General features: G+C 41.2%; 1 protein-coding gene across 2 annotated transcripts; it reads right to left on the bottom strand.

Moving 5' to 3' along the window:
- LOC115145874 (prostaglandin E2 receptor EP2 subtype-like) lies at positions 1–27114 on the bottom strand. Of its 2 annotated transcripts, none has more exons than XM_029687472.2 (2): positions 25074–27109; positions 1–5723 (listed from the first exon to the last, which is right to left on the bottom strand). In XM_029687472.2, the coding sequence occupies exons 1-2, from the start codon at positions 25887–25889 to the stop codon at positions 5430–5432; spliced, it is 1110 nt and encodes a 369-aa protein (XP_029543332.1). In that variant the 5' UTR covers positions 25890–27109; the 3' UTR covers positions 1–5429. The 2 variants fall into 2 exon arrangements, with proteins under 2 accessions (XP_029543332.1, XP_064860192.1); XM_065004120.1 differs by lacking the exon at positions 1–5723 and adding an exon at positions 20174–20731 and having other exon boundaries at positions 25074–27114.
- Between the last annotated feature and the right edge of the window lie 164 nt (positions 27115–27278).

Here is a 27278-nt window from a genome sequence, read left to right as displayed (position 1 = left end):
TAATCTTTAGTGGTACCAGCTTTATTACAACACGTTACTAAAACATTGTTAATTTTGACAGAAAATTCACAAGAACCAGCAATTGAGACACAATTAGGTAGCATATAGTACCTGCTGCAAGCGACAAGACAAAAAAAGCACATACAATGACTATTTTCAAAGCTGCCTTGCTTGAAATAGTCATAGACCCCAATGGTACGTAGGTACAAGTGCCTGGAATGTGTCATGTTGGGTTTACGTCAAGCCAACCACGTGTACATTTGAAATGTGCAAAATGTACTAGTCAGCTAAACCCAAATGGAACCAGACAGGTAAGTGAGTCGAATGGAACAATCACGTCTGGGAGGATGTCAGTTCTTGGCGACGCGGGTCAGTTTGGCAGACAAGACATTGCAGTTGTTTGATAAACACGTTTCTCTCCAATGGGTGTCTGGCATTCTCTGTCTCTTGTCAGAGCCTGTGACTTAATCACATTCCCTCAAATTAACCCGCTGTGTGTGTGTGTGTGTTTCTGTTTGTATGTTCAGGTGAGGGACAAGGAGGAGGCCTTTTGAAATGTGACCAAGAAGTCTAAGGTGAGGGGAGAATGAACAAGGTAGTGAGAGAAAAAAAGGAGGGAGAGGGACTAAGAGAGAGTGGGTGACAGAGAAATAAAATAGAGTGTAGATAACTGGCTTGTGATTGAACTCCACATGGGCAATGTTAATAGCAATCATAAAACTTCAGTTCATTTGATGCCTTAAAAATCAACATTGAACTACATAATTTATCTAAATTGGCATTTGTACTAATATCATAGGCATGGCTGTGTATTAGCCTTGAGAGAGGAAGGCTGTGTCCCAAATGGCACCCTATTCTCTATATATTGCACTACTTTTGACCAGAGAGGTTTGTGCCTCTGTACTCTCACGCTTCTTTGCAGGAACTTGATTATATGAAAACAAACATCCTCCCACCACAAGGCAGGGGGCCTTAGGCCATCTTACCAGCCCAGACTTTAGCTACGGCATCGCCAACCTTAAAGCCTAGAAAACTTATTTGGGTGATGTTCATTAGGGCATGCAATGGAAAACGTTTTGCAACAAAAAACGAAATTGAGAAAAGTTAATGTTCATGTTGTCCCTCCCTGTTTCAGTTGGTTTTCTTATATTTGGTGCCTAATCAACACGACCCAGGACAGACACGAGACACGATATGTTTCAACAAAGTAATTTCCCTCTGACTAACCACCTTCATTAAATCAATTGCAAGAGTAAACAGAATTAATCACGTTTGTAATCAAAATCGCATGCCTGTTCCTGTGGAGCCATCTCCAATGTAATTAATGCTATATAATTGTGTTTATTTCGTTAGTATTTGTGACTAGTGATCAATTTAAAGGGTCTGCATGTTGTTAATTCAATATGCTCTCCCAAAGGCAACTTGAGTGTCTGATTTGCTTGTGTAAGTTATATTGCTGGAGCGAGAGAGAGTAATATTTTTTTTTAAAGGGCTGGTTGGGAGTCTAACTTTGTTAACATACACATCTGGATGTCATCCATGACGTGGGTCTATGACAGGAAGCAGGGCTCCAGAACAGGTTTGATGGATAAAGGGCTAGATGGATACGCCAGGTGCATACTAACAGAAGCGTTAACACACACATCCACACACACGCACACAGGCATACACATGTACATAATTACACATGCCTGACAAAGTTTAAAAGCTCAGTGCAATCAGGATCTTTCACAGGGTCTGACATGTAAATGAGAATTTATTCTCAGTCAATTTACCACGGAATCCCAATTTATCTGCTAAAATCAGGGTTAAATAAATAAACATTAACAACAGGTATAGGTACAGTTGAAGTTGGAAGTTTACATACACTTAGGTTGGAGTCAAACTCATTTTTCAACCACTCCACAAATTTCTTGTTAAGAAACTATGGTTTTGGCAAGTCGGTTAGGACATCTACTTTGCGCATGACACAAGTAATTTTTACAACAATTGTTTACAGACAGATTATTTAACTTATAATTCATTGTATCACAATTCCAGTGGGTCAGAAGTTTACATACACTAAGTTGACTGTCATTGCTTTAGAAGCTTCTGATGGGCTAATTGACGTCAATTGGAGGTGTACCTGTGGATGTATTTCAAGGCCTACCTTCAAACTCAGTGCCTCTTTGCTTGACATCATGGGAAAATCAAATTGTTGACCTCCAAGTCAGGTTCATTTTTGGGAGCAATTTCCAAATGCCTGAAGGTACCACATTCATCTGTACAAATAATAGTACGCAATTATAAACACCATGGGACCACGCAGCCGTCATACAGCTCAGGAAGGAGAAGCGTTCTGTCTCCTAGAGATGAACGTACAGCGAAGGACCTTGTGAAGATGCTGGAGGAAACAGGTACAAAAGTATCTATATCCACAGTAAAACGAGTCCTATATCAACATAACCTGAAAGGCCACTCAGCAAGGAAGAAGCCACTGCTCCAAGACCGCCATAAAAAAAGCCAGACTACGGTTTGCAACTGCACATGGGGACAAAGACTGTACTTTTTGGAGAAATTTCCTCTGGTGGAACATGGAACAAAAATAGAACTGTTTGGCCATCGTTATGTCTGGAGGAAAAAGGGGGAGGCTTGCAAGCCGAAGAACACCATCCTAACCGTGAAGCACGGGGGTGGCAGCATCATGTTGTGGGGGTGCTTTGCTGCAGGAGGGACTGGTGCACTTCACAAAATAGATGGCATCATGAGGAATTAAAATTATGTGGATATATTGAAGCAACATCTGAAGACATCAGTCAGGAAGTTATAGGTTGGTCACAAAAGGGTCTTCCAAATGGACAATGACCCCAAGCACACTTTCAAAGTTGTGGCAAAATGGCTTAAGGACAACAACGTCAAGGTATTGGAGTTGCCATCAAAAAGCCCTGACCCTATCGAACATTTGTGGGCAGAACTGAAAAAGCGTGTGTGAGCAAGGAGGCCTACAAACCTGATTCAGTTACACCATCTCTGTCAGGAGGAATGGGCCAAAAATTCCCCCAATATATTGTGGGAAGCTTGTGGAAGGCTACCCGAAACATTTGACCCAAGTTAAACAATTTAAAGACAATGCTACCAAATACTAATTGAGTACAGTATATGTAAACTTCTGACCCACTTAGAATGTGATGAAAGAAATGAAAGCTGAAATAAATAATTCTCTACTATTATTCTGACATTTCATATTCTTAAAATAAAGTGGTGATCCTAACTGACCTAAAACAGGGAATGTTTACTAGGATTAAATGTCAGGTATTGTGAAAAACTGAGTTTGTATGTATTTGGCTAAGGTGTATGTAAACTTCCGACTTCAACTTTAGAGGTAGGATTTCTTGCTGTTATCATGTTTTTTTCAGTGCCATCTCTTTGACATTAGCTAGGTTTCCATCCAATTGGCGACAGATTTTCATGCAAATAATCTAAAATCCATATGAAAACAACATGCACATTTCCCCACCAGAGAGTTGTTTCCATCAAATTGACATGTTACAGATAAAACATTGTGTGTATTCCCATGTCCTGAATAAAAGGTTAAATGGGTTTCCATCACATTTTCAACTCTACTGATGGTCTTGTCACAAAAAAGTTGCGTTTTATAGCGAATGTGTCCACTCTGGTCTTGGCACGTGCAAACTAGCAAATAGCTCGCACTCGCAGATGCAGTGCGGCTATAGCCTAAATTATGACATTATTATGGACAAAATAGCAAGATTATTTTTATTTGTCAAACAACAGCCAAGCATGAATCATCATGTCACCAGAATAAGACCCTCGATATGTATTGGAAATGAAAAAAGCGTTTCCACCACCATTTCATGCATAATAAATGTTACCGACACAAAAAAATCCCACATTGTCTGGCATATTGTCTTGTGGACATTTTAAATGTTTACCAACAAATGTTATTTTTCCATCAGGCCTGTCGTGACATTTTTTATACGACATTTACTTTCGTCACATAAAAAGGTTTACTGACACACACACACGAACTACACATTTACAACTGCGCACTGAACATTCATGAGTACCTTGTCACCAGGTACACTAACACATCAATGAGATCTGAGGTCTGGGACACATAATAAATACTCAATCTGTCCTTTCAACTGGCCTACCTGGTTAAATAAAGATGAAATAAAATAAAACACTGAGGTACCTCATAAGGGTACAGACGAAACCTCCTCTCATATCACAATTCTCATAACATAACCACATGAATTTGTTTGATAAAAAATTTAAATGTTCCAAAAAGAAATGTCACTCTCGAGCTATTACCCTTTGACCGTTTGAGGTGAGTACCCAGTGGGGTGACAGGGGAAAGGTCAACGGGTCATAGCTGCAGGGAGAGGGGACAGTGTATGTGTGTGTCAGACCTGGGCTCAAATACATGTATTTGATTTTTTGTTATTTTCTGTGTACCGTATTTTAGTACTTTTTACTCAAATACAGTATAAATACCGTACAAATATTTTAATGTGTCCCGAATCAACTACTTCTACTATAAATAGCCTACATTTTGAAAGTATTTCCAACTACATTATTTCAAATACCAAACAGACCTGGTTGAAATGCATGGTAGTATTTAAATATTTATTTACGAAATACATGCAAATACTTTCCAAGGTTATTTCCAAATACATTCCAATATTAAACTACTTGTGTTTTCGGAATAAAATTACCAAATGCTTACATCCAAATGTATTTGAAATACCCTAAATAGTATTTGAACATAGGTTTGGAGTGTGTGAATCTTGCTTGGATTACATGCATGACTCTGACTTTTCTGATAACAATTCCCCAAACCACAAGGATTCCATTTGATGGCTGAAGGAACATCTCAATAGAAAGAATTCATGTAAACTTCCCTGGGAGTCCCAGGGTGTGGTAACAGGGCACGGTGGCAACAATGCATGCATCTGGAGCATGATCAACTCACATAGAATAAACAGTCCTTATCTGATTTAGTTCCTTCAGTGATGTGAATCCTGGTTTGCTGTCCTTGTAGTGGCCTCTGATCTGAGAGTCCAGGCTGTAAAAACAAATAATGGGTAGTACTTTTAAGAACGTGACCCTGTACTGCAACTCCATTCTCCTCAGAGTTGGAGTCTAACTGCCCGTCAAATGTCTGTTGCTGGCCTCCGGAGGCTTCCAAAATGAGCCTCAGAGCTTGTTCCAAAACAAGCAAGCAGCAGCCTACGTTTGCAGGAATGTGTAGGTTGCCGCTCCACTTGTCCAGAAGTTGCCCCTAAGTAGCTACACACACACCCCACATCCTTGCAATATAACCAAACCACTAGGCAGGCAGCACATTTGGGCAGTGGCACTATTCTGAGTGGCTTCTCCCTTCAGAGACAACATACAAGGCCCCAATTAGGTCCAGTACATCAGGGTCAAACCATATGCGTGGACATCGGAGAGTGGGTGAACTCGGAGACAGCACTGGGATGGCACAGCTCCAGCTGGGCGTGCGTCTGCTTCCCCAGGGAGGACTTGAAGAAAGACTCCCTGGACCGCAGGAGGGGCGTCTTGCACAGGGCTCCCCAGAAGAAGCGCAGCACTGATGGGCTGAGGAAGATGAACACCCAGGGGTCCACGATGGAGTTGGTTGAGAGAAAGAGGAGGGCGATGAGGTCCATCTTGTGGCTCTCCTTCCTCTGCCCCGTGGAGTTGATATAAACACGGATCTAAGATACAAGAGAGGAAGAGAAGACACTGAATAACGAGTCCTGATCAAATGACTTACTGAGGAATCCCACCGCTGCCATCTACATCCAAAACAAAGGTAATGTGGTTTGGTAAGAAGAATGCCCCTCTCTCCACCTGTGTGATTACTACCTTTGCGGGTTTAGAGCTTGAGGTAGTCACCTCATATAAGCACTTGGGAGTACGGCTAGACAGTACACTGTTCTTCTCTCAGCACATATCAAAGTTGCAGGCTAAGGTTAAATTTAGACCTGGATTCGTAATCTCTCCTCTTTCACCCCAGCTGCCAAACTAACCCTGATTCAGATGACCATCCTACCCATGCTAGATTACGGAGATGTAATTCATAGATCAGTAGGTAAGGGTGCTCTCGAGCAGCTAGATGTTCTTTACCATTCAGCCATCAGATTTGCCACCAATGCTCCTTATAGGACACATCACTGTACTCTATCCTCCTCTGTAAAACTGGTCATCTCTGTATACGTGTCGCAAGACCCACTGGTTGATGCTTATTTATAAAACCCTCTTAGGCCTCACTACCCCCTATCTGAGATACCTACTGCAGCCCTCATCCTCCACATACAACACCTGTTCTGCCAGTCACATTCTGGTAAAGGTCCCCAAAGCACACACATCCCTGGGTTGCTCCTCTTTTCAGTTCGCTGCAGCTAGCGACTGGAATGAGCTACAAAAAACACTCAATCATGGACACTCTTATTGACAGTTGTCTGCTTCGCGTGATGTATTGCCTTTACCTTCTTGCATTTGTGCTGTTGTCTGTCCCCAAAAAGTTTTGCACCATGTTTTGTTGCTACCATGTTGTTGTCATGTGGTGTTGCGACCAAGCTGTGTTTTCATGTGTTGCTGCCATGCTGTTGTTGTTGTCTTTGGTCTCTTTATGTAGGGTTGTGGTGTCTCTCTTGTTATGATGTGTGTTTTGTCCTAGATTTTTAATCCCAGCCCCTGTCCCCGCAGGAGGCCTTTTACCTTTTGGTAGACCGTGTGTATGTGTGTGTGTATAATAAAAATGTACAACAAAAAGGAATTAATAACCCTTTGAGCGTGGTGAAGTTATTATTTACACTTTGGATGGTGTATCAATACAACCAGTCACTACAAAGATACAAGCGTCCTTCCTAACTCAGTTGCCAAAGAGGAAAGAAATCAGGCCAATAGTGACTTTAAAACAGTTACTGGGTTTAATGGCTGTGATAAGAGAAAATAGAGTACGGATCGACAACATTGTGGTTACTCCTCAATACTAACCTAAAAGAAGGAAGCATGTACAGAATACAAATATTCATAAACATGCATCCTGTTTGCAATAAGACGATAAAGTAAAACTGCAAGAAACGTGGCAAAGAAATGTACTTTATGTCCTGAAATCAAAGCGTTATGTTTGGGTAAATCCAACTCAACACATCACTGATTACCATTCTTCATATTTTCTAGAATGGTGGTGGCTGGATCATGTTATGGGTATGCTTGTCATCGGAAAGGACTAGGGAGTTTGGGGAGGGGGACAAAAATAAGGGAATTAGAGCTAAAACAGGCAAAATCCTAGAGGAAAACCTGGTTCAGTCTGCTTTCCAACAGACACTAGGGTAGTCTAGTGGTTAGAGCGTTGCAAGTTCAAACCCCCGAGCTGACAAGGTACAAATCTGTCGTTCTGCCCCTGAACAGGCAGTTAACCCACTGTTCCTAGGCTGTCATTGAAAATAAGAATTTGTTCTTAACTGACTTGCCTAGTTAAATAAAGGTAAAACAAAATAAATAAATATACAAACTTTCACACATCTAGATGGCCAGATGGGATGGCTGTAGAGACAGCAGGGGTTCAAACTGTAGAACCCAGTTCTTATATTTGATTTTAAAAATAGATTTTATCATACAAAACTATGCTACATTTTATCTCTGGGACCCTCAGGATGACAAATCGGAGCAAAATTACTGAAGTATATTATTTACCTTCAGAGGTCAATGTATCAAACCAGTTGCCGTGAGAAAAGTTTTGTTGTTGTGCACTCTCCTCAAACAATAGCATGGTATTTATTCACTGTAATAGCTATTGTAAATTGGACAGTGCAGTTAGATTAACAATAATTAATGCTTTCTGCCCATATAAGACATGTATAAGTCTATGTCCTGGAAAGTTTGCTGTTACTTACAACGTCATACTAATCACATTAGTGCGCACGTTAGCTCAACCGTCCCGGTATGGCGACATGTTAAACCGTCTTGAGAATCTAGCAAGAAAATGGCAGTAGCAAAATCTACAGTAGCAATGATCAACAACCAACTTCAGAGCTTGAATAATTTAAAAAATAAAATTACATTTTGAATTCAGGCTGTAACAACAAATTGTAGAATAAGTCAAGTTTCTGAAGGCACTGTAGCTATTCCACATGCTAAATGGCACAGAGGCGAAAAGGTATTTGCGGGAATGAAACAAGATTTGGTAAGGTACAAATTTCCTTATAACAGTTGCTATTTTCTAAATTGAAGTCAAATAAAGTATATTATTTTTGGAGAAAATGACATCAATTTCCCTCTTATGTAATTCCACAATAATGATCGGAAAATGTAACCAACCATCTCACAGGTTTTTATTACTCTTGGTATTAGTGAAAGAGTGGAGATGCACATTCCTCGACCGAGCACACACACACAAACTGTATGCTGCTAAGCTGTGTGTACTGTTGGGGTTTCCCGGTGTGACTCAAGAGTGCTGTGTCCAGTAAAAGTGAAAGTACTCTAGACTCTTTCGGGCCAATTTCCTGAAACATCTATCATTACGACAATATCCTGTGGGTGGAACTAGCAGTGTGAAGAACCCTGAGTAGAGTGGAAAAACACCACAGCCATGCCTGTAGATTACACAAATTACAATGGGGCAACATAATGAGCTGAACTCTTGTGTGAATTGTTGACACAGAGTTATTTCGTGTTTTAAATGCATTCTAGTATCAGTCTGCATTATGCAAATGCAGTAACAGCTTCATAAGTACCTCCAGATGAACACTTTGTGTTGAACTTGTTGATTCTCCAAGACTCTTTCTCAATAGTCTTCCCTTGTGTCCTTTCTCCATGCCCTCTCAGAACACATTGGAGAAGAACATCCATGGTTCCTCCCTTCTGACCTCCTACAATGCATTTTGAGTAGGAAGCCATGAGATAGGACTTGAGAAATCGAGCAAAGATCATTGAGAAATAGCTTACATGTAAATTTGGTATTTCCCCCCCTCCCCCAACCGAGCTGCCACCACCTTAATCACAGGGTTTAATACTAAATACAAATATTTCAGGGAGCTCCTTTAAATTCTCTACTAATTATGTTTGTCAGAACCTTTATGTGCCCTCGATCTGGAACAAACTGTCTGGATTGTGTAATTATTGATTAGTTAGAGAACACTTTGGGCAGATATTGAGGAGACATGCAGAAACCTGTATTCTCAGACAGTGTCTTATTGCAACAGCGAAACGCTGTTTAATTATTAATAATTTCATCGGTGCCTGAGGGCACAGTAACGAGGGAAAGTCGAGCAAGCAGTGCTCACAGGCAGGATCCGGTTTCATCGACAGCAGGCAGACGTAGAGGAAAGGCGCCAATCCCACAGGGGGAGGGGGGGGTCTGACTGTTTGCATTACCATAGAGTGCCCTATATTGCCTATAAGACTACCTCTGAGTGATAAGCTAGACATTAACCAAAAAGTGGGAAATAAGTTTTTAAAAAGCCTAAGATTCTCATTTATCCCCTTTTACCACCTTCAACGTATTGGTTGTTATCAATAAGTGTCACAATAGGGTGTCCGAACTAAATGGTATGTTTGAAATGGAAGAAATTATGACGTCATTGATGACAACCTATACAAGTTGCGTGGTTAACAAGCATACTTTTATGTGGGATCCTATGTTTTGCCTGATAAGCCAGGCCAATGTTCCGCTTGATATATGTACGGGGGTTGGAGCGTCATTGGGCATCCATGTGTTTGTGTCTAGGGCTGTTTTTGCTTTGTACATTCCCTAGGGGCAGGCACCTTGTCAATTTAGCAGTAGAGCATTTCTTGGTAACAAGACTATTTAAAAAATCGATGCATCTCTTCCGTCATATGAAGCAGGGGTGGTTGAGATGGAAACTTGGTCCCACTGTTAGTTCACTGGCCTCTATGTGACCCTGATGAAGCTCGAATTGAAGATGAGCATTCTAGATAGTATCTTCATTGATGTTGTGCATTCATAGGTATAATGCATTATGATATGGTAATAATGTATTCACTTGTAATAATGTATGACCCCATCGGCCATGTTTGAATACCCTCACTTACATTCTAAATAGTACCAAAAATATAAAGTTTTATATTATGAGAAATTTAGCATGCTTTAAATGCCAGACTATTTTATGGGTTTAATCTAGTAGAATTGGCTGCATAGTATGTGGGATGATTAGTACACAGTATGTCGTTTTAGTTAGCAAAGTAAGGCAAGACAGATTTAGGAAACACCAATAATAAAAAAAGTACAAAGTCAACTTTTTTTTACAAAAGTGTTTAGGTTTTGTGAGGGACTGGTGGGTGACATTTGATTTCCTGCCTACATGATGCATAAGGTGACCTACTAGAGGATTAATTTCTCTCCTATTAAAGTGTATTTCAATACACTTCTTCATGTAAGTGTTGAACTACATACACTTGTGTAATGTGTTTATCATAGCACAACTGGGTCCCTATAGGAATAGCGTAAGTTGGTGAAGAAACTGACATGAAGAGCACATGTTCAACTTAATAATAAAAAACATGTTTTCCCCATCTCAAGGAGGTTAAATAAAAAAAATACAATAGTAAGTTGAAAATCTAATCAAATTTCACGTGCTGAATACAACCTTACAGTGAAATGCTTACTTACAACCCCTTAACCAACAAATAGACTTTAATAGGAGAGAAATTAAGTAGACAGCAATGAGGTGGGTGGAGTGGTATTCTCTAGTAGGCTAATTTAGGAATAGGCCCCTTTTTTCTCCATTTCATGTCTGAATGATGTGCCCAAAGTAAACTGCCTGTAGCTCAGGCCCTGAAGCCAGGATATGCATATAATTGGTACCATTGGAAAGAAAACACTTTTTGTAGTGTTTGTAGAAATGTTAAAATAATGTAGGAGAATAACACAATAGTTATGGTAGGAGAAAATCCAAAGAAAAACCAACCAGAATTGAGAGAGACCACCCTCTTAGAAATGCAAGAGAAAGGTCATATTGTAAATTAGCTCCCTGGATGCAATTCCTATTGCTTCCATAGGGTGTCAGCAGTCTATGTTCAAAGTTGTAGGCTTGTAACTTCAAACATGAATAAGAAATAACAGTTTTAGTAGAAGGACACAATCTTGGAAATTTGTGTTTGAGCACGTCATGAAGAAATTACGCACCTGCTAAAATCGGCTTCCTATTGAACATACTTCTTTCCGAAATAAATATTATATTTTGATTACATTTTAGGATATCTGAGGAGTAAATAGAAACATATTTTGACTGGTTGAAACAAAATTTAGGGGTAGATTTTCAGATTCCTTTAACGGCAAGTTGAACGAGTGGATTACTCAAATCAATGGCGCCAACTAAACAGACTTTTTGGGATATAAAGAAGGATTTTATCTAATAAAACGACACTACATGTTATAGCTGGGCCCCTTTGGATGACAAATCAGAGGAAGATTTTCAAAAAGTAAGTGAATATTTAATCGTTATATGTGAATGTATGAAACCTGTGCCGGTGGAAAAATATTTAGTTAAGTAATTTAAAATAAAAGAAAGAGAAAAAAGTAACAAAGAATTAAACAGCAGCAGTAAAATAATAATAGCAAGGCTATATACAGGGGGTACCGGTACAGAGTCCATGTGCGGTTGCACCGGTTGGTCGAGGTAATATGTACATGTAGGTAGAGTTAAAGTGACTATGCATAGATAATAAATAGAGAGTAGTAGCAGCGTAAAAGAGGGGTCTGGGTAGACCTTTGATTAGCTGTTCAGGAGTCTTATGGCTTGGGAGTAGAAGATATTAAGAAGCCTTTTAGACCTAGACTTGGTGCTCAGGTAGAGGAGAACAGTTCATGACTAGGGTGGCTGGAGTCTTTGACAATTTTTAGGGCCTTCCTCTGACACCGCCTGGTATAGAGTTCCTGGATGAAAGGAAGCTTGGTCCCCGTGATGAAATTGGCCGTATGCACTTCCCTCTGTAGTCCCTTGCGGTCGGAGGCCGAGCTGCTGCCATACCAGGCAGTGATGCAACCAGGATGCTCTCAATGGTGCAGGTGTAGAACCATTTGAGGATCTGAGGACGATGTCAAATGTTTTTTTGTCTCTTGAGGGGGAATAGGCTTTGTAGTGCTCTCTTCACGACTGTCTTAGTGTATTTGGACCATGTTAGTTGAGAATGGGGTTGTGCTAGGTCCTCCTTTTTCTGTAGTCACAATCATGTGTCTTGATCATGTTGAGGGAGAAGTTATTGTCCTTGCACCACACAGCCACATCTCTCACCTCCTCCCTATAGGCTGTCTTATCGTTGTTGGTGATCAGGCCAACGACTGTTGTGTCAACGGCAAACTTGATGATGGTGTTGGAGTCGTGCCTGGCCATGCAGTCATGAGTGAACAGGGAGTACAGGAGAGGACTGAGCATGCATCCCTGAGGGTCCCCCGTGTTGAGGATCAGCGTGGCGGATGTGTTGTTACCTACCTTTATCACCTTGGGGCGGCCCGTCAGGATGTCCAGGATCCAGTTGCAAAGGGAGGTGTTTAGTCCCAGGGTCCTTAGCTTAGTGATGAGCTTTGAGGGCACTATGGTGTTGAACCCTGAGCTGTAGTCAATGAATAGCATTCTCACATAGGTGTTCCTTTTGTCCAGGTGGGAAAGGGCAGTGTGGAGTGCAATAGAGACTGCATCATCTGTGGATCTGTTGGAGCGGTATGCAAATTGGAGTGGGTCTCTGGGATAATGGTTTCATGACCAGCAATTCAAAGCACTTCATGGCTACAGACATGAGTGCTATGAGTCGGTAGTCATTTAGGAAGGTTATCTTCGTGTTCTTGGGCACACGGACTATGGTGGTCTGCTTGAAACATGTTGGTAATACAGACAGGTTGAAAATGTCAGTAAAGACACTTGCCAGTTGGTCAGCGCATGCTCAGAGTACACGTCCTGGTAATCTGTCTGGCCTTGCGGCCTTGTGAATATGGACCTGTATAAAGGTCTTACTCACATTGGCTACGGATAACATTAATGCTGAAACTAAGGAATAGATAGATAGAGGAGGCAATCAATAAAGTGATGGAGTCCAGGTGAGTCCAATGAAGCGCTAATGCGCGTAATGATGGTGACAGGTGTGCGTATGATGGGCAGCCTGGCGCCCTCAAGCGCCAGAGAGGGAGAGCGGGAGCAGGCGTGACAGTACCCTCCCCCCTCTAGGCGCACCACCCGGCGTCCCACCTCAGCGAGCCTGACAGAGGCCAGCAGAGGCGTGGGAGCCTGATGAGCCGGCTGAGGCATGACGTGGGATGGGAGCCTGCCGAGCCAACCGAGGCAAGAAAAGCTCTCGAACCAGCTAAGGTATGGAAGCCTGACAAGCCAGCTGAGGCATCCCTGGTTCCTTTGGCAGCGGCACCAGAAACCGACACACCAACCAAAACAAAAAACTCCCCGATTCCAATATTGGTGTCAGCATTCTGTGAGGACAGACGCTGGGAGACGAGAAGCAAGTACATGGAGTGAATATTTAATAAATAACACATTAAACAAAACACGGACAGCGTCTGGACAAGGGAAACATAACGACATTAATGCTGAAACGGGATCAAACTGGGGAATAGACAGATATAGAGGAGGCAATCAATAAAGTGATGAGTCCAGGTAAGTCCAATGAAGCGCTGATGCCGCGTAATGGTGGTGACAGGTGTGCGTAAAGATGGGCAGCCTGGTGCCCTTAAGCCCTAGAGAGCGGGAGCAGGCGTGACACATTAACTCTTTAGAACCCATTGTGGCAGTCAACAGCTTTTCTTTAAATTACTATAGCGGCCGGGATTGGCCTTGTTTTCCGAACAATAATATCTTTGTCAAAATCGCTAAATTAACTTGCTAACAACCTGTCGTCGTATTCGCGTGGCTGTTGTCATCAACCAGAAACAGGTTATGCTGTTATTTTAATTTTTAACGTTTTTGTCACTTCAGTACTCAAAATGAACGTGCTGAAGCGGACACGATTTTTCACTGTGAAAGAGGTTGTATCTCTATGTTGGTTGGCGATACGGATTCAGACACATCCTTGCACTTTGAAAAGCGATGTGAAGGTGAGTGAAATAAGTAAACAGCAGATATACTGTATGTTTGGTGTTGTCGATGTTTGATGGCGTGAAACTTGGGGAATAGCTCTAAGATTAGCAAGTCCTGTCATGTCATGTCATGTTGGTATAGGCGAGCACATCATTGGTGGAGCTCGAATGATTGCGCTGTCTCATGGAAATAGTTTCAGTGTTCAGCTGTATATAGTCAGCTAACTAATATGGAAATGGCCTGCTGCTAACAAGATAGTTAGTCCGTCAGACAAGAAAAGCTGTATGTAGTGGTAAATTTGAGCTGCGCTCACGAAACGTCACCTCAGCTGTCACACAGACAAACAGCTAACTAGCCACCGAAATGAAGGCCGGAGTAATTTGTGTTTTCTGTTGTGTTTAGGTTATGGTTTGTCATGTTTGCTAGGTGCAAATATTCAAAGGCTATATATTGCCTCGTTTTCATATTATTTGACAGTGTAGCTGTCGTGTTAGGGTAGATGCCCATGAAGTGGAGCTCATATGATGAGTTGGATATATGTTTACATAGCCAGCTGACAAGTTGGGGGAATTGGAAGGTGTGTAACTGTATCACACAATTTATTATGGAAACCCCTAATTAGGAAGAGTGTCTATGGTTGATTAAAAGACAGGAAGGGAGACAGACAGTGTGAGAGAGCAAGATTATGTGTTATTTGTTGATCCTCTCCTCTCCCTCTGTTCCTCTAAGTCAGTGAAAGCAAATGAAAGGCTATGGAGAGTAAGGGCTCAGGAGCAAAAGGCAGGGAGGATGAGGAGTTAGAGATGATTGGAGGGATAGAGATGTGGAGTGAGGAGGGGAGCGAGAGGAGAGTGGAGGGAGAGGAACATGGAGAGAAAGAGAGGGGGTACACCCAAGAGAGGAGCCTACGTTTCCATGGACTGTGTCTGCCCCAAGTCCCACCATTCACCCTTGTACCATACTGCCTGGGCCTGAAGTGACAGTGGCAGGGGTTTTGAAGTTGTTTTTAAAAATGGTACAAATTCTATTTGTAACTGTGCTATTTCCCAAAAGTTCCGAACCTATATACATTTTACAGATCCCGTATGTTTTACATTGTTTATCTTGTTATTAGTGCCACCCTTCAGCTCCATTCAACCCCTCCCATCTATCTCTCAACATCATCCATTTCGGATTTCTATTTGCCATATATTTTTCAACTGTACTGTGATGGTTCACAAAATAATTGAACCTTCCTATTCTCATAGCTTCTACAGATTGTAAATTAAAAATATATTTTTTTGCTAAAATAATTATTATATTATTGATTGATTGATTATGTCTTTTCAAATCACCCAGTATTGCTATCTGTAGCGTTAGTTCTAGGCAAATGTTGCAATTCTTCAGCCATTCCTGGACCAATACCAAAATAAATTATCTAATGACTCTGCATCCTCACAGCAGAATCTGCAGAGCTGGGAAGATTGTATCCCCCATATATATAACATTCTATTAGTTGCAAGAATTTTGTATAGTAATTTAAATTGAAAAAAGTTTCCCCCCTTTGCTGCTATAACATCCTCCCCTCTTCTGGGAAGGCTTTCCACTAGATGTTGGAACATTGATCCGGGGACTTGTTTCCATTCAGCCACAAGAGCATTAGTGAGGTCGGCCACTGATGTTGGGTGATTAGGGCTGCCAAACCCAGATTGGTCCGTTGGACTACCAGATGGTGAAGCGTGATTCATCATTCCAGAGAACGCGTTTCTACTGCTCCAGAGTCCAATGGCGGCGAGCTTTACACCACTCCAGCCGACACTTGGCATTGTGCATGGTGAATCTTAGGCTTGTGTGCGGCTGCTCGGCCATGGAAACCCATTTCATGAAGCTACCGACGAACAGTTCTTGTGCTGACGTTGCTTCCAGAGGCAGTTTGGAACTCTGTAGTGAGGGTTGCAACCAAGGAAAGACGATTTGTATGTGCTACACACTTCAGCAGTTGACGGTCGAATTCTGTGAGCTTGTGTGGCCTATCAGTTCGTGGCTGAGCCGTTGTTGCTCCTAGATGTTTCCAATTCACAATAACAGCACTTACATTTGACCGGAGCAGCTCTAGTAAAGCAGAAATTTGACGAACTGACTTGTTGGAAAGGTGGCATCCTATGACGGTGCCACGTTGACAGTCACTGAACTCTTCAGTATGGCCAATCTACTGCTAACGTTTGTCTATTGAGATTGCATGGCTTAGTGCTCGATTGTATACACCCGTCAGCAACAGAATCCACTAATTTGAAGGGGTGTCCACAGGGTAGCCTAGTGGTTAGAGCGTTGGACTAATAACCGAAAGGTTGCAAGTTCGAATCCCCGAGCTGACAAGGTACAAATCTGTCGTTCTGCCCCTGAACAGGCAGTTAACCCACTGTTCCTAGGCCGTCATTGAAAATAAGAATTTGCTCTTAACTGACTTGCCTAGTAAAATAAAGGTTAAAAAATATATATATATAGTGTGTATCTGTTCCAGAGCTTGTAATGGATTTTAAAAGAAGAAGAAAAAGCTTGTAAAGAAAATGGGCTGGGTTTTCCATCTCAACCAACTGAGGATCTATTACAATGTTGGATGCACAGGCAGAAAATGGTGGAAGTATGTGTTTTGGAAGGATGCTCAATATTGCCATCATAACATATAGCATGTAGCAAACAGTTACAGTTGAAGTCGGAAGTTTTACATACACCTTAGCCAAATACATTTAAACTCAGTTTTTCCACAATTCCTGACATTTAATCCTAGTAAAAATTCCCTGTCTTAGATCAGTTAGGATCACCACTTTATTTTAAGAATGTGAAATAGAGAGATTTATTTATTTCAGCTTTTATTTCTTTCATCACATTCTCAGTGGGTGAGAAGTTTACATAGACTAAATTATTATTTGGTAGCATTGCCTTTAAATTGGTTAACTTGGGTCAAACGTTTCGGGGTAGCCTTCCACAAGCTTCCCACAATAAGTTGGGTGAATTTTGGCCCATTCCTCCTGACAGAGCTGGTGTAACTGGGTTAGGTTTGTAGGCCTCCTTGCTCACACACGCTTTTTCAGTTCTGCCCACAAATTTTCTATAGGTTTGAGGTCAGGGATTTGTGATGGCCACTCCAATACCTTGACTTTGTTGTCCTTAAGCCATTTTGCCACAACTTTGGATGTATGCTTGGGGTCATTGTCCATTTGGAAGACCCATTTGCGACCAAGCTTTAACTTCCTGACTGACGTCTTGAGATGTTGCTTCAATATACACTATCCACATAATTGTCATGATGCCATATATTTTGTAAAGTGCACCAGTCCCTCCTGCAGCAAAGCACCCCCACAACATGACGCTGCCACCCCCGTGCTTCACGGTTGGGACGGTGTTGTTCGGCTTGCAAGCCTCCCCCTTTTTACTCCAAACATAATGATGGTCATTATGGCCAAACAGTTATATTTTTGTTTCATCAGACCAGAGGACATTTCTCCAAAAAGTACAATCTTTGTCCCCATGTGCAGTTGCAAACCGTAGTCTGGCTTTTTTTGCTGCACTGAAAGTAAAGGGGCTGAATAATTTTGCACGCCCAATTTTTCAGTTTTTGATATGTTAAAAAAGTTTGAAATATCCAATAAATGTCGTTCCACTTCATGATTGTGTACCACTTGTTGTTGATTCTTCACAAAAAAATACAGTTTTATATCTTTATGTTTGAAGCCTGAAATGTGGCAAAAGGTCGCAAAGTTCAAGGGGGCCGAATACTTTCGCAAGGCACTGTACATCCACAGGTACACCTCCAATTGACTCAAATGATGTCAATTAGTCAATCAGAAGCTTCAAAGCCATGACACCATTTTCTGGAATTGTCCAAACTGTTTAAAGGCACAGTCAACTCAGTGTATGTAAACTTCTGACCCACTGGAATAGTGATACAGTGAAAAAATCTGTCTGTAAACGGTTTTTGGAAAAGTGACTTGTCATGCACAAAGTAGATGTCCTAACCGACTTGCCGAAACTATAATTTGTTTACAAGAAATTTGTGGAGTGGTTGAAAAACAAGTTTTAATGACTCCAACCTAAGTGTATATAAACTTCCGACTTCAACTGTACATGACCCACAGCATGGTCAAACAAGGTTATGTTTCCAACATTTTCAGAATACTAAACAACTATTGATTTAGAACCACAGCGAGTTACCGCAAGTCGCAAAGAAAACAGGAGCTGCCTTCACTAATCAACGTCATCTAATCACCTATGATTGGTATAAAACAGTGACAACTAAAAGATACCAAAAACGATTTAGTCCAATCAGCATAAGCTAAATATGATGTGGCTGTCCATGGTACTGATTTGTGTGATTGTGTGCGTGCAAGTAGAAAAAACATGTTGACTCACCCTGCCAATGCCATCCTCCTCTTTCATGTTGCCTAAACAGTCTATGACTCTGTTATACAGTAAACATTTTTAGTTTTTGTTGTCCTAGGGTACTTGGCTAAACTACTTGCTCGCTAGCCTAACTTCCTTTCATGTGCAACGATACGCCACGTTAACATTAGCCTACTACATCTTGTGGTTGTTGATCTTCATCCTCTCAGGCCAGGGGCAGAAAGGCCACATCACAACGACATGCAACAATTAAAAAATGCTGTCAATAATGATATTTGGCTTGTGATGTGATTGGTCTGAAGCCAAATCCAAACTGGCTTCCCTTGACAATTTTTTTTTTATCAAGGGAAGCCAAATGCTTGCTGGCTTCCCTTGCATTCGATGCTACAGGTGGCAACAATGTCATACTCTTTTTGATCAGACAGCATCAGATGCTAAGACAGAGGGGCACTGTTTCGTTCACTCGGATGGATGCTTTCTCCACTGAGATACATTTCCTTCAATTTGCAGACTGAATGTATGAAAGGCTGAATGTATGAAACAAAACACATTGTGTTTTTTTCTTGGTATAGTTTCTTGGTAAATTCTTCCTTTGCCATCTATGAATATACGCCACTGATAGAAACGCATTGCGCGTATTTTTGACAGATATTCTTAAGAATATTACAAGGTTAAATAAGGAACCTTAAACCTCTTAGATGTAAAGTCCCCTGTTTTGGGGACATGTGGGTTCTGGTACTGGTTTCAACTGACATTTTTCAGTTTCGACCGACGCCCGAGATTGAAATGGCTTGCATTGAGCGGTAGCCATGATTCTCATGGACACAGGAGTATGTCTGACACCAGGATGTGAAATCTGACACCACATGAAGCTGGGATGTCCCTCCAACCATTTAATTCGCTCTTCCGACTGTCCATCAACTCCTGGCTGAACTTTATGTCACAGCCACTAACAACAATATGCCTGGTAACCCAGCAGGAGATTGCGGTTTCGTCGCTGTAATACATTCAGAGATCGATTCATAGCCATTCATATAAAATAATTCATAGACTTTAAATGAACACCACTTTCTGTTTGTCATAGACGGAAATTATTAATATGAAAGACGGGTTCCTAACAAGTTCAGGAAGCCAAGCTAGAGCTCTGTGATATGTTCACAGCGATGGGGGCAGATGGTTTGATCAAGAGAGACCTTTAGAAAATATGGACATTTTCTCTAACACTCAATACACAAATATGTCTTTTTTTTCCTCAAAAGTAACTACACTTCAGCAATTTATAACTATTTTTACCAGAGAGGTGAGATTTGATCCTTTCTTGGAGTATTTAGCATTACTAGTTATTTTTTATGGTCCTCATGATAAATAATTACGTTTGGGGAGTACGTAGATTATATTTTTGATTACATTTAAGAGGTTTTAAGGTTAATTTAAGAACCCATACTCTGCCATCAGTTTGTTTTTAAACATTTGTAGACTTAAGGTGTGCTTTTGAGAACCCTTTTCAAAAGAGTGGTTCGCTTTGGAACCAGCAGTGCGCTCATGATTAAAGGGCGCTTGTATGTATAATTAGAATGGAGACCGTTGGTTCAAAGACGCACTGGAGGCGGGAAGTGCACGGATGGTTGGAGGCAAGACAGGTGAGAGACGACTTCCAACGGATCGATGTGAAAGGTGGGTAAATGTTAACTATTCATTAGCTAACAATAATAATTCAAATTATTATCAAAAAACAGTACAATCAAATTAAATGTTATTTGTCACAATGCACATGCACCGAATACAACAGGTATTACCTTACAGTGAAATGCTTACTTATACAAGCCCTTAACCGGCAATGCAGTTAAGAAAAATAAGTGTTAAGTAAAGAATAAAATAGAAAAACAATAAATAATTAAAGAGCAACAATAAAATAATAGTAATGAGTCTATATAGAGGGGGTACCGGTACCCCCGCACAGGTTAGTCGAGGTAATACGTAGATAATAAACAGAGTAGCAGCAGAGTAAAAATGGGGGTGAGGGGGGTTAATGCAAATAGTCCAGATAATCAAAAGGCTAACTGCTCAGGAGTCTTATGGCTTGGGGGTAGAAGCTGTTTAGAAGCCTCTTGGAACTAGACTTGGCGCTCCAGGTACCGCTTGCCGTGTGGTAGCAGAGAGAACAGTCTGACTAGCGTGGCTGGAGTCTTTGGCAATTTTCAGGGTCTTCCTCTGACACCACCTGGTATAGAGGTCCTGGATGGCAGGAAGATTGGCCCCAGTGATATACTCGGCCATACGTTTTGCCACATAAACTGAAATTAGGAAAACGTATTAGAAGTTTAGCAAGCAGGAAATGGAAGTGCGATTTCTGCATAGTCTAAGTTGTTGAGAGTTTGGGTGCTGTGAGAAACTCAGCCTCCATAAACAGGTAAGACACACACACACACAGATGACCCAATCTAGGTTATGTTAAACTTGCAACACAGGATACTGAGTTGTAAACTTGACTAAATATTTTAAACCCATGATAGACTCTCTCACCATCTCTTTCCATCCTCCTCCCTTTAGTCCTTGTCTTATCCTGCCCCTGTTCAGTTAAGTTGTAGAGAGTTTAGGAGCTGTGATAGAGAAATGTATCAACCTCCACAAACAGGTAAGACACACACAGAGAGCGTGGGATGACCCAATGTAGGTAATGTTAAACTTGACAAAAAGGAGAATAAATAAATCACATTAGTGAGATGCATTTAATATTGAATACTCATGTTGTGTTTGTGTCTAATTTACTGGATGGTGCATTGGGGTGGCCTGTTCGGTCCTCAGTATTTCAGACCAAAGCAAGACGATGTTTAAAGCTCACTATGGATTTACAAACATATAAGGTATTTGGATGTATTTGCACTGTGATTGTGTGTTCTGTACATGGAGAATATGTGTCTTTTCCAATACTAACTAAATGTCGCTCATTCAAATGTACTACTCATTGAAAGACCAGACGGGGAAGGGATATGTATAAATTCTTCAATTTTCCTACTCACATGAATTCACACACTAATAACCTTTTAACACCATTGTTCATACCCAGATCATAATGTGCTGGCTTGGGTATTTTCCTCTCACATTGTAAATTCCATCACATTTCCAGCAGCATAACAAGACCAGTAAATCATCTCCAATTGATTTTAATTTTGGAAATATGTTCCGAAGTATTCCCATGCATTATAGAGAGACACATGATCTTATAAAAACACAAGCAAGGTTTGAAATGATTAGGTTAAATATTCTATCTGTTTGGCCTTCTTGCGGTCAATTTGCAATCTACAAATGATTTGTAATCATGTTCCCGCCCCCCAACCATCCACTTAAGAGAAGAAGAAAAAAAAAGAAAAAAAGATGAATTACATTTAAAAATCGTCCTGCGGTGAATCTTGTTGATTATCCCTGCTTCATAATATTCTAATCCTGCCTTTTTTATTACACACCCTCCAATTTAAGGTATCAAGGTCAATGCAGCCATTTTGTTCCTCCCCTACCTCCTCAAAGAAGATAAAAGTGGGCTGTATATCACAGACAGGGTATGTATTTGCCAGCAGATTAATAAATAGATGCAAGGTTGGTAGTACTGTGTAATACTGTGTAAGGTGTGATCAGTTGTTAACTTACTGTTTGAAATATGACCTGAGTAAGCTTAATCTTTTTTGCTTTGTTTCTTTTCTTTGTTTTCTTCTTAGAGTGTGTACAATTCCCCATACATAAGAATAGAATCCCTTTGCCGGATGAGAGCCATGTACAGCTCTTCCTGGATGGAGAGCAGGTACTAACTGAAGAGCCTAACCCTAATCCTTGGAATTTATGAGGGGGGTAAATTACCAACAAATGTTGAATGGCAAACTTTTTGCTGTAGAGAGGGATAGGGAAACCAGACTTCAAAGTAACGCAAGGTCAGTTGTAACAGCTAAATTACTCAAATTAGAAACCACTTAGAAAGCTCTTATTCGATGTGCTAATGCTTTGTTAGTGGCTCTACATGCCTATGAGTTTTATTATTGACCTGTGAAATATTCTCCATGTACAGTGAGGGAGAAAAAGTATTTGATCCCCTGCTGATTTTGTACATTTGCCCACTGATAAAGAAATGATCAGTCTATAATTTTAATGGTAGGTTTATTTGAACAGTGAGAGACAGAATAAGAACAAAAAAATCCAGAAAAACACATGTTAAAAATGCTACAAATTGATTTGCATTTTAATGAGGGAAATAAGTATTTGACCCCTCTGCAAAACATGACTTAGTACTTGGTGGCAAAACCCTTGTTGGCAATCACAGAGGTCAGACGTTTCTTGTAGTTGGCCACCAGGTTTGCACACATCTCAGGAGGGATTTCATCCCACTCCTCTGTGCAGATATTCTCCAAGTCATTAAGGTTTCAAGGCTGACGTTTGGCAACTCAAACCTTCAACTCCCTCCACAGATTTTCTATGGGATTAGGGTCTGGAGACTGGATAGGCCACTCCAGGACCTTAATGTGCTTCTTTTTGAGCCACTCCTTTGTTGCCTTGGCCGTGTGTTTTGGGTCATTGTCATGCTGGAATACCCATCGACGACCCATTTTCAATGCCATGGATGAGGGAAGGAGGTTCTCACCCAAGATTTGACGGTACATGGCCCCGTCCATCGTCCCTTTGATGCGGTGAAGTTATCCTGTCCCCTTAGCAGAAAAACACCCCCAAACATAATGTTTCTACCTCCATGTTTGAAGGTGGGGATGGTGTTCTTGGGGTCATGGGCAGCATTCCTCCTCCTCCAAACACAGCGAGTTGAGTTGATGCCAAAGAGCTACATTTTGGTCTCATCTGACCACAACACTTTCACCCAGTTGTCCTCTGAATCATTCAGATGTTCATTGGCAAACTTCAGACGGGCATGTATATATGCTTTCTTGAGCAGGGGGACCTTGCTGGCGCTGCAGGATTTCAGTCCTTCACGGCGTAGTGTGTTACCAATTGTTTTCTTGGTGACTATGGTCCCAGCTGCCTTGAGATCATTGACAAGATCCTCCCGTGTAGTTCTGGGCTGATTCCTCACCGTTCTCATGATCATTGCAACTCCACGAGGTGAGATCTTGCATGGGGCCCAAGGCGAGGGAGATTGACAGTTCTTTTGTGTTTCTTCCATTTGCGAATAATCGCACCAACTTTTGTCACCTTCTCACCAAGCTGCTTGGCTTGTAGCCCATTCCAGCCTTGTGTAGGTCTACAATCTTGTCCCTGACATCCTTGGAGAGCTCTTTGGTATTGGCCATGGTGGAGAGTTTGGAATCTGATTGATTGATTGCTTCTGTGGACAGGTGTCTTTTATACAGGTAACAAACTGAGATTAAGAGTGTGCTCCTAATCTCAGCTCGTTACCTGTATAAAATACATCTGGGAGCCAGAAATCTTTCTGATTGAGAGGGGTCAAATACTTATTTCCCTCATTAAACTGCAAATCAATTTATAACATTTTTGACATGCGGTTTTCTGGATTATTTTGTTGTTATTCTGTCTCTCACTGTTCAAATAAGCCTACCATTAAAATTATAGACTGATCATTTCTTTGTCAGTGGGCAAACATATAAAATCAGCAGGGGATTAAATACTTTTTTCCCTCAATGTATCTAAACAAATCATTTTTATCAGTAAGATTAGTATTGTGATTGGTATGGTAGATAACAATAACTATTATTGTAATTTGTAGTATAGGTTCCTATCTTGTTGTTGATACATGATCAAATATGAATGTTCATCAACGGTTGACATTGTATCAGGGATGCAAACTGGTGAGGGTCCAAAAAGGTAACAAAAAATGTAGGCTGTAGGCTGTTTTGGTTATTTGGATCTCCATTTGTTTACTGCTTTTTGTTTTACTGTTAATTGATGAGAAAGCCAGAGTTCCCTCCCCTCTGACATTCTCCAATGGGTTTTGAGAAGGGGCGAGAAGAGGACATGAGGAGCATGCAACTGAAATTCTTCCAGGGAGAATATCTGTCTGCGCCTCGCTTTTATAGCTAAATGGGTGATATACTCTGCGTCTGGATACTTTTCGTCAGACCCCCCCCCAAAACGTTTTTATTTTTTTATTTTATACAAATCTACACAATTCACATGGATGACCTATTTTGAGATCAAAATGTTGAATATCATTGAACAATGACAGGTTTGTATCCCTGAGTACTTAATTGACTAACACTGATATTTTTTTTGCACAATTGAATCAAGCAACATTTTATTTCTCAATTGATAGGCGATAGTTACACTTTAAAAAAATGTTCCTGGAGGCACCTTTAGGGGTTCTTCAGATTGAAACACCAGCAGAACACCTAAAGGACCTTTTCCCAGAGGAACCTTTTAAAAAGGTTACTCAAAGAACGTCTAGGGTAATAAAGTTTCTGTAGGAACCTTTTATGTTGCATGTATTCTATTATGAATAATAGTAGTAATAATCATAACAAGAATAATAATCAAATAACATGGCAAACCTGTAAAGTCACAGATTAATTTTAATGACTTTGAGAAGGTAATAGAAATACAAATATGCAATCAATACATTTAAGGCCCCCCCCGGGAGGAAAACAGACGAATAGTATAACTTAGAAAAACAATTGTTTAACTTACCACCAGAGGAAGGGAGCAAATCACGAATATCACCGTCATGAACACCAGTACTATAAGATGTTCGACCTCTTCGGCCATGGAGAGGACTCTCCGGTCCTTCTTACTCCGAGTTGTCACGGATCCCCCGTTTAGTTTGCGCCTCCGGTACATCAAAACCAGGTGGTATACGACAAAGGCGTTACAAGCCGCTATAGCGAGGACTAGGATGAGCATAACGGTTGCGTAAAGGACTGGATAAACTCGGTCTTCCGGCATTAACGGATTCATGTCAATGAAGCACCACGTCCCCGGGCAATACTGCACGTAGTCCCCAAAACCCAAAAAGGGCATGAGGCAAAACACCCCGCAAACTAAATAGATGAATGGAATGGTGATGTATCCACAACGTTTGGTGACGTGCCGCCCGTAGAAGTATGGACACCCAATGGAGAGGCATCGCTCAAGCGCCATTGCGAAGAGGACAGATAACGTGGCCAAGCTGAAAAAAGTCATACAGAATCCAAAATACTCACACATTGCGGGAGGGTTACTGTCAATCATAGAAATAATGGTGGTGTTAAAGGAGTAGGCTGCCAGGACGAAAGGACTGACCAGACAGGTGCCCATCAAGTCAGTGACAACCAGCGTGGTGACCAGGACGTGGAAGAGCGACAGTCGCTGCCGGCTCTTGTCCTTCCTGCGACGGATCTCCAGAAGGATCAAAGCGGCCAAGTTCCCTATCACTCCGGCAGAGAACATTATCGCGCTGATGCGCGGGTTCCCATTGTCGATGTGCAGGTTGCTGTGGCATGGGTCCTTCTCGGTGTCGTTTGCCATAGGAAGACTTCAGTGCTGATTGGGTGAGATTCCAAAACGATTCACTGTTCCTGAGAATAAAACAGTGCTTTTGTTTCACCACTTCAAAAATAAAAAGCACAAAGTGAAGTATGCCAATTTCTAATCCTCTTATGAAATAAAGTTTGTGCCTTTGTTTTACTTTGCTGTGATCCGGAGCTTGTGATGCGAGATCATGCTACAAGTTGATCGAGTATGGAGCCGCGCGCTTTCTCTCTCCACCTTTTCTTCATACAGTCTTGATTCACAAAATATAGGCACCCTTTGCCCTGCTTCTATATTGTTTCCTGTCCAGAGAAAAAAATGACAAAAAAAGTCCGAACCAGCCTATGTGTAGTCATTCCGTACATTATTTAAGGGTCTATGTTTTGCCGGCGTTTGTTTTTCTTTGGTAAGGATAACGCGGATGTTCTGCGTCTGTGAGCCATGGGTTCCTCTCCCTGAATGAGCTGTTTGAGCGAAGTAATGCAGGGACGTCACCGATATGTCGACACACCCTCTCCTCCAATACAGAGGTGGAAAGATTTTATTCAGAAGAGTGGCACACTCAAGCACAGTTGGCGCTGATTGAGCTGAATGTCATGGTAATGTGAATGACTCTTATTCAATGCATTTTAACATGGTCTGTATGTTTTGGAAGTTCTTATTTCTATTTCATTGATGACTAGCCTAGTTCTATTTTATAGCCAATAGAGGGGATTAAATTAGATTAAGTAAAAGGCTTCAAGGGTAATTTAATTAATCAAAGTATGACTATAACCTAATCTATATAGCCTCATAATTAAGCGAAAAGTCCTGAACTGCTTGGTTTACAAAACTGCAAATCAGAAGTCATGTGCAAAGGGAAACATAATAAATTGTTTTGACTTGAGTCATCATTTGACTTCTGAGAGAACAGAGAATAGTATTTTTTACTTTTAATGATGCCCAAGCGACCATATTCCCTCCATTGTGCCCCTTTCCTGCTCATCTCACCTTTTCCTCTCCCTTTCTTTGTCCTATCCCCTACCCAGCTCCCTCTTAAACTGATAGACCACACTCACTGCATGTTACCCACTCCATGACTTGAGCCAGAGGATAAGGGGATTCCTCCCTCACTGAACCTCTCCTATGCTATTAAGTCTACATCTTCTATTTGCCCATTTCAGAGACACACTACATATCCCTATCTTTAGCCAATGGAATGGCCAGTTTATCCAGGCACAGATAGAATGTATGTCTTTGATTAAAATGTATAGATCTGTGATGTGACGTCTATACTGGAGGGGACAGACACATGGTCTCCTTGACAAGGTGTCAGGGTTGTGACAGTTATTGGACCCCCGAGCTGACAAGGTACAAATCTATCGTTCTGTCCCTGAACAGGCAGTT

The sequence above is a fragment of the Oncorhynchus nerka genome, linkage group LG18 (genome assembly GCF_034236695.1).
Source record: "Oncorhynchus nerka isolate Pitt River linkage group LG18, Oner_Uvic_2.0, whole genome shotgun sequence".
Taxonomy (NCBI): Eukaryota; Metazoa; Chordata; class Actinopteri; order Salmoniformes; family Salmonidae; genus Oncorhynchus; species Oncorhynchus nerka.
The sequence above is the reverse complement of the archived record's forward strand: the minus strand, read 5'-3'. Positions and strand labels throughout refer to the sequence as shown.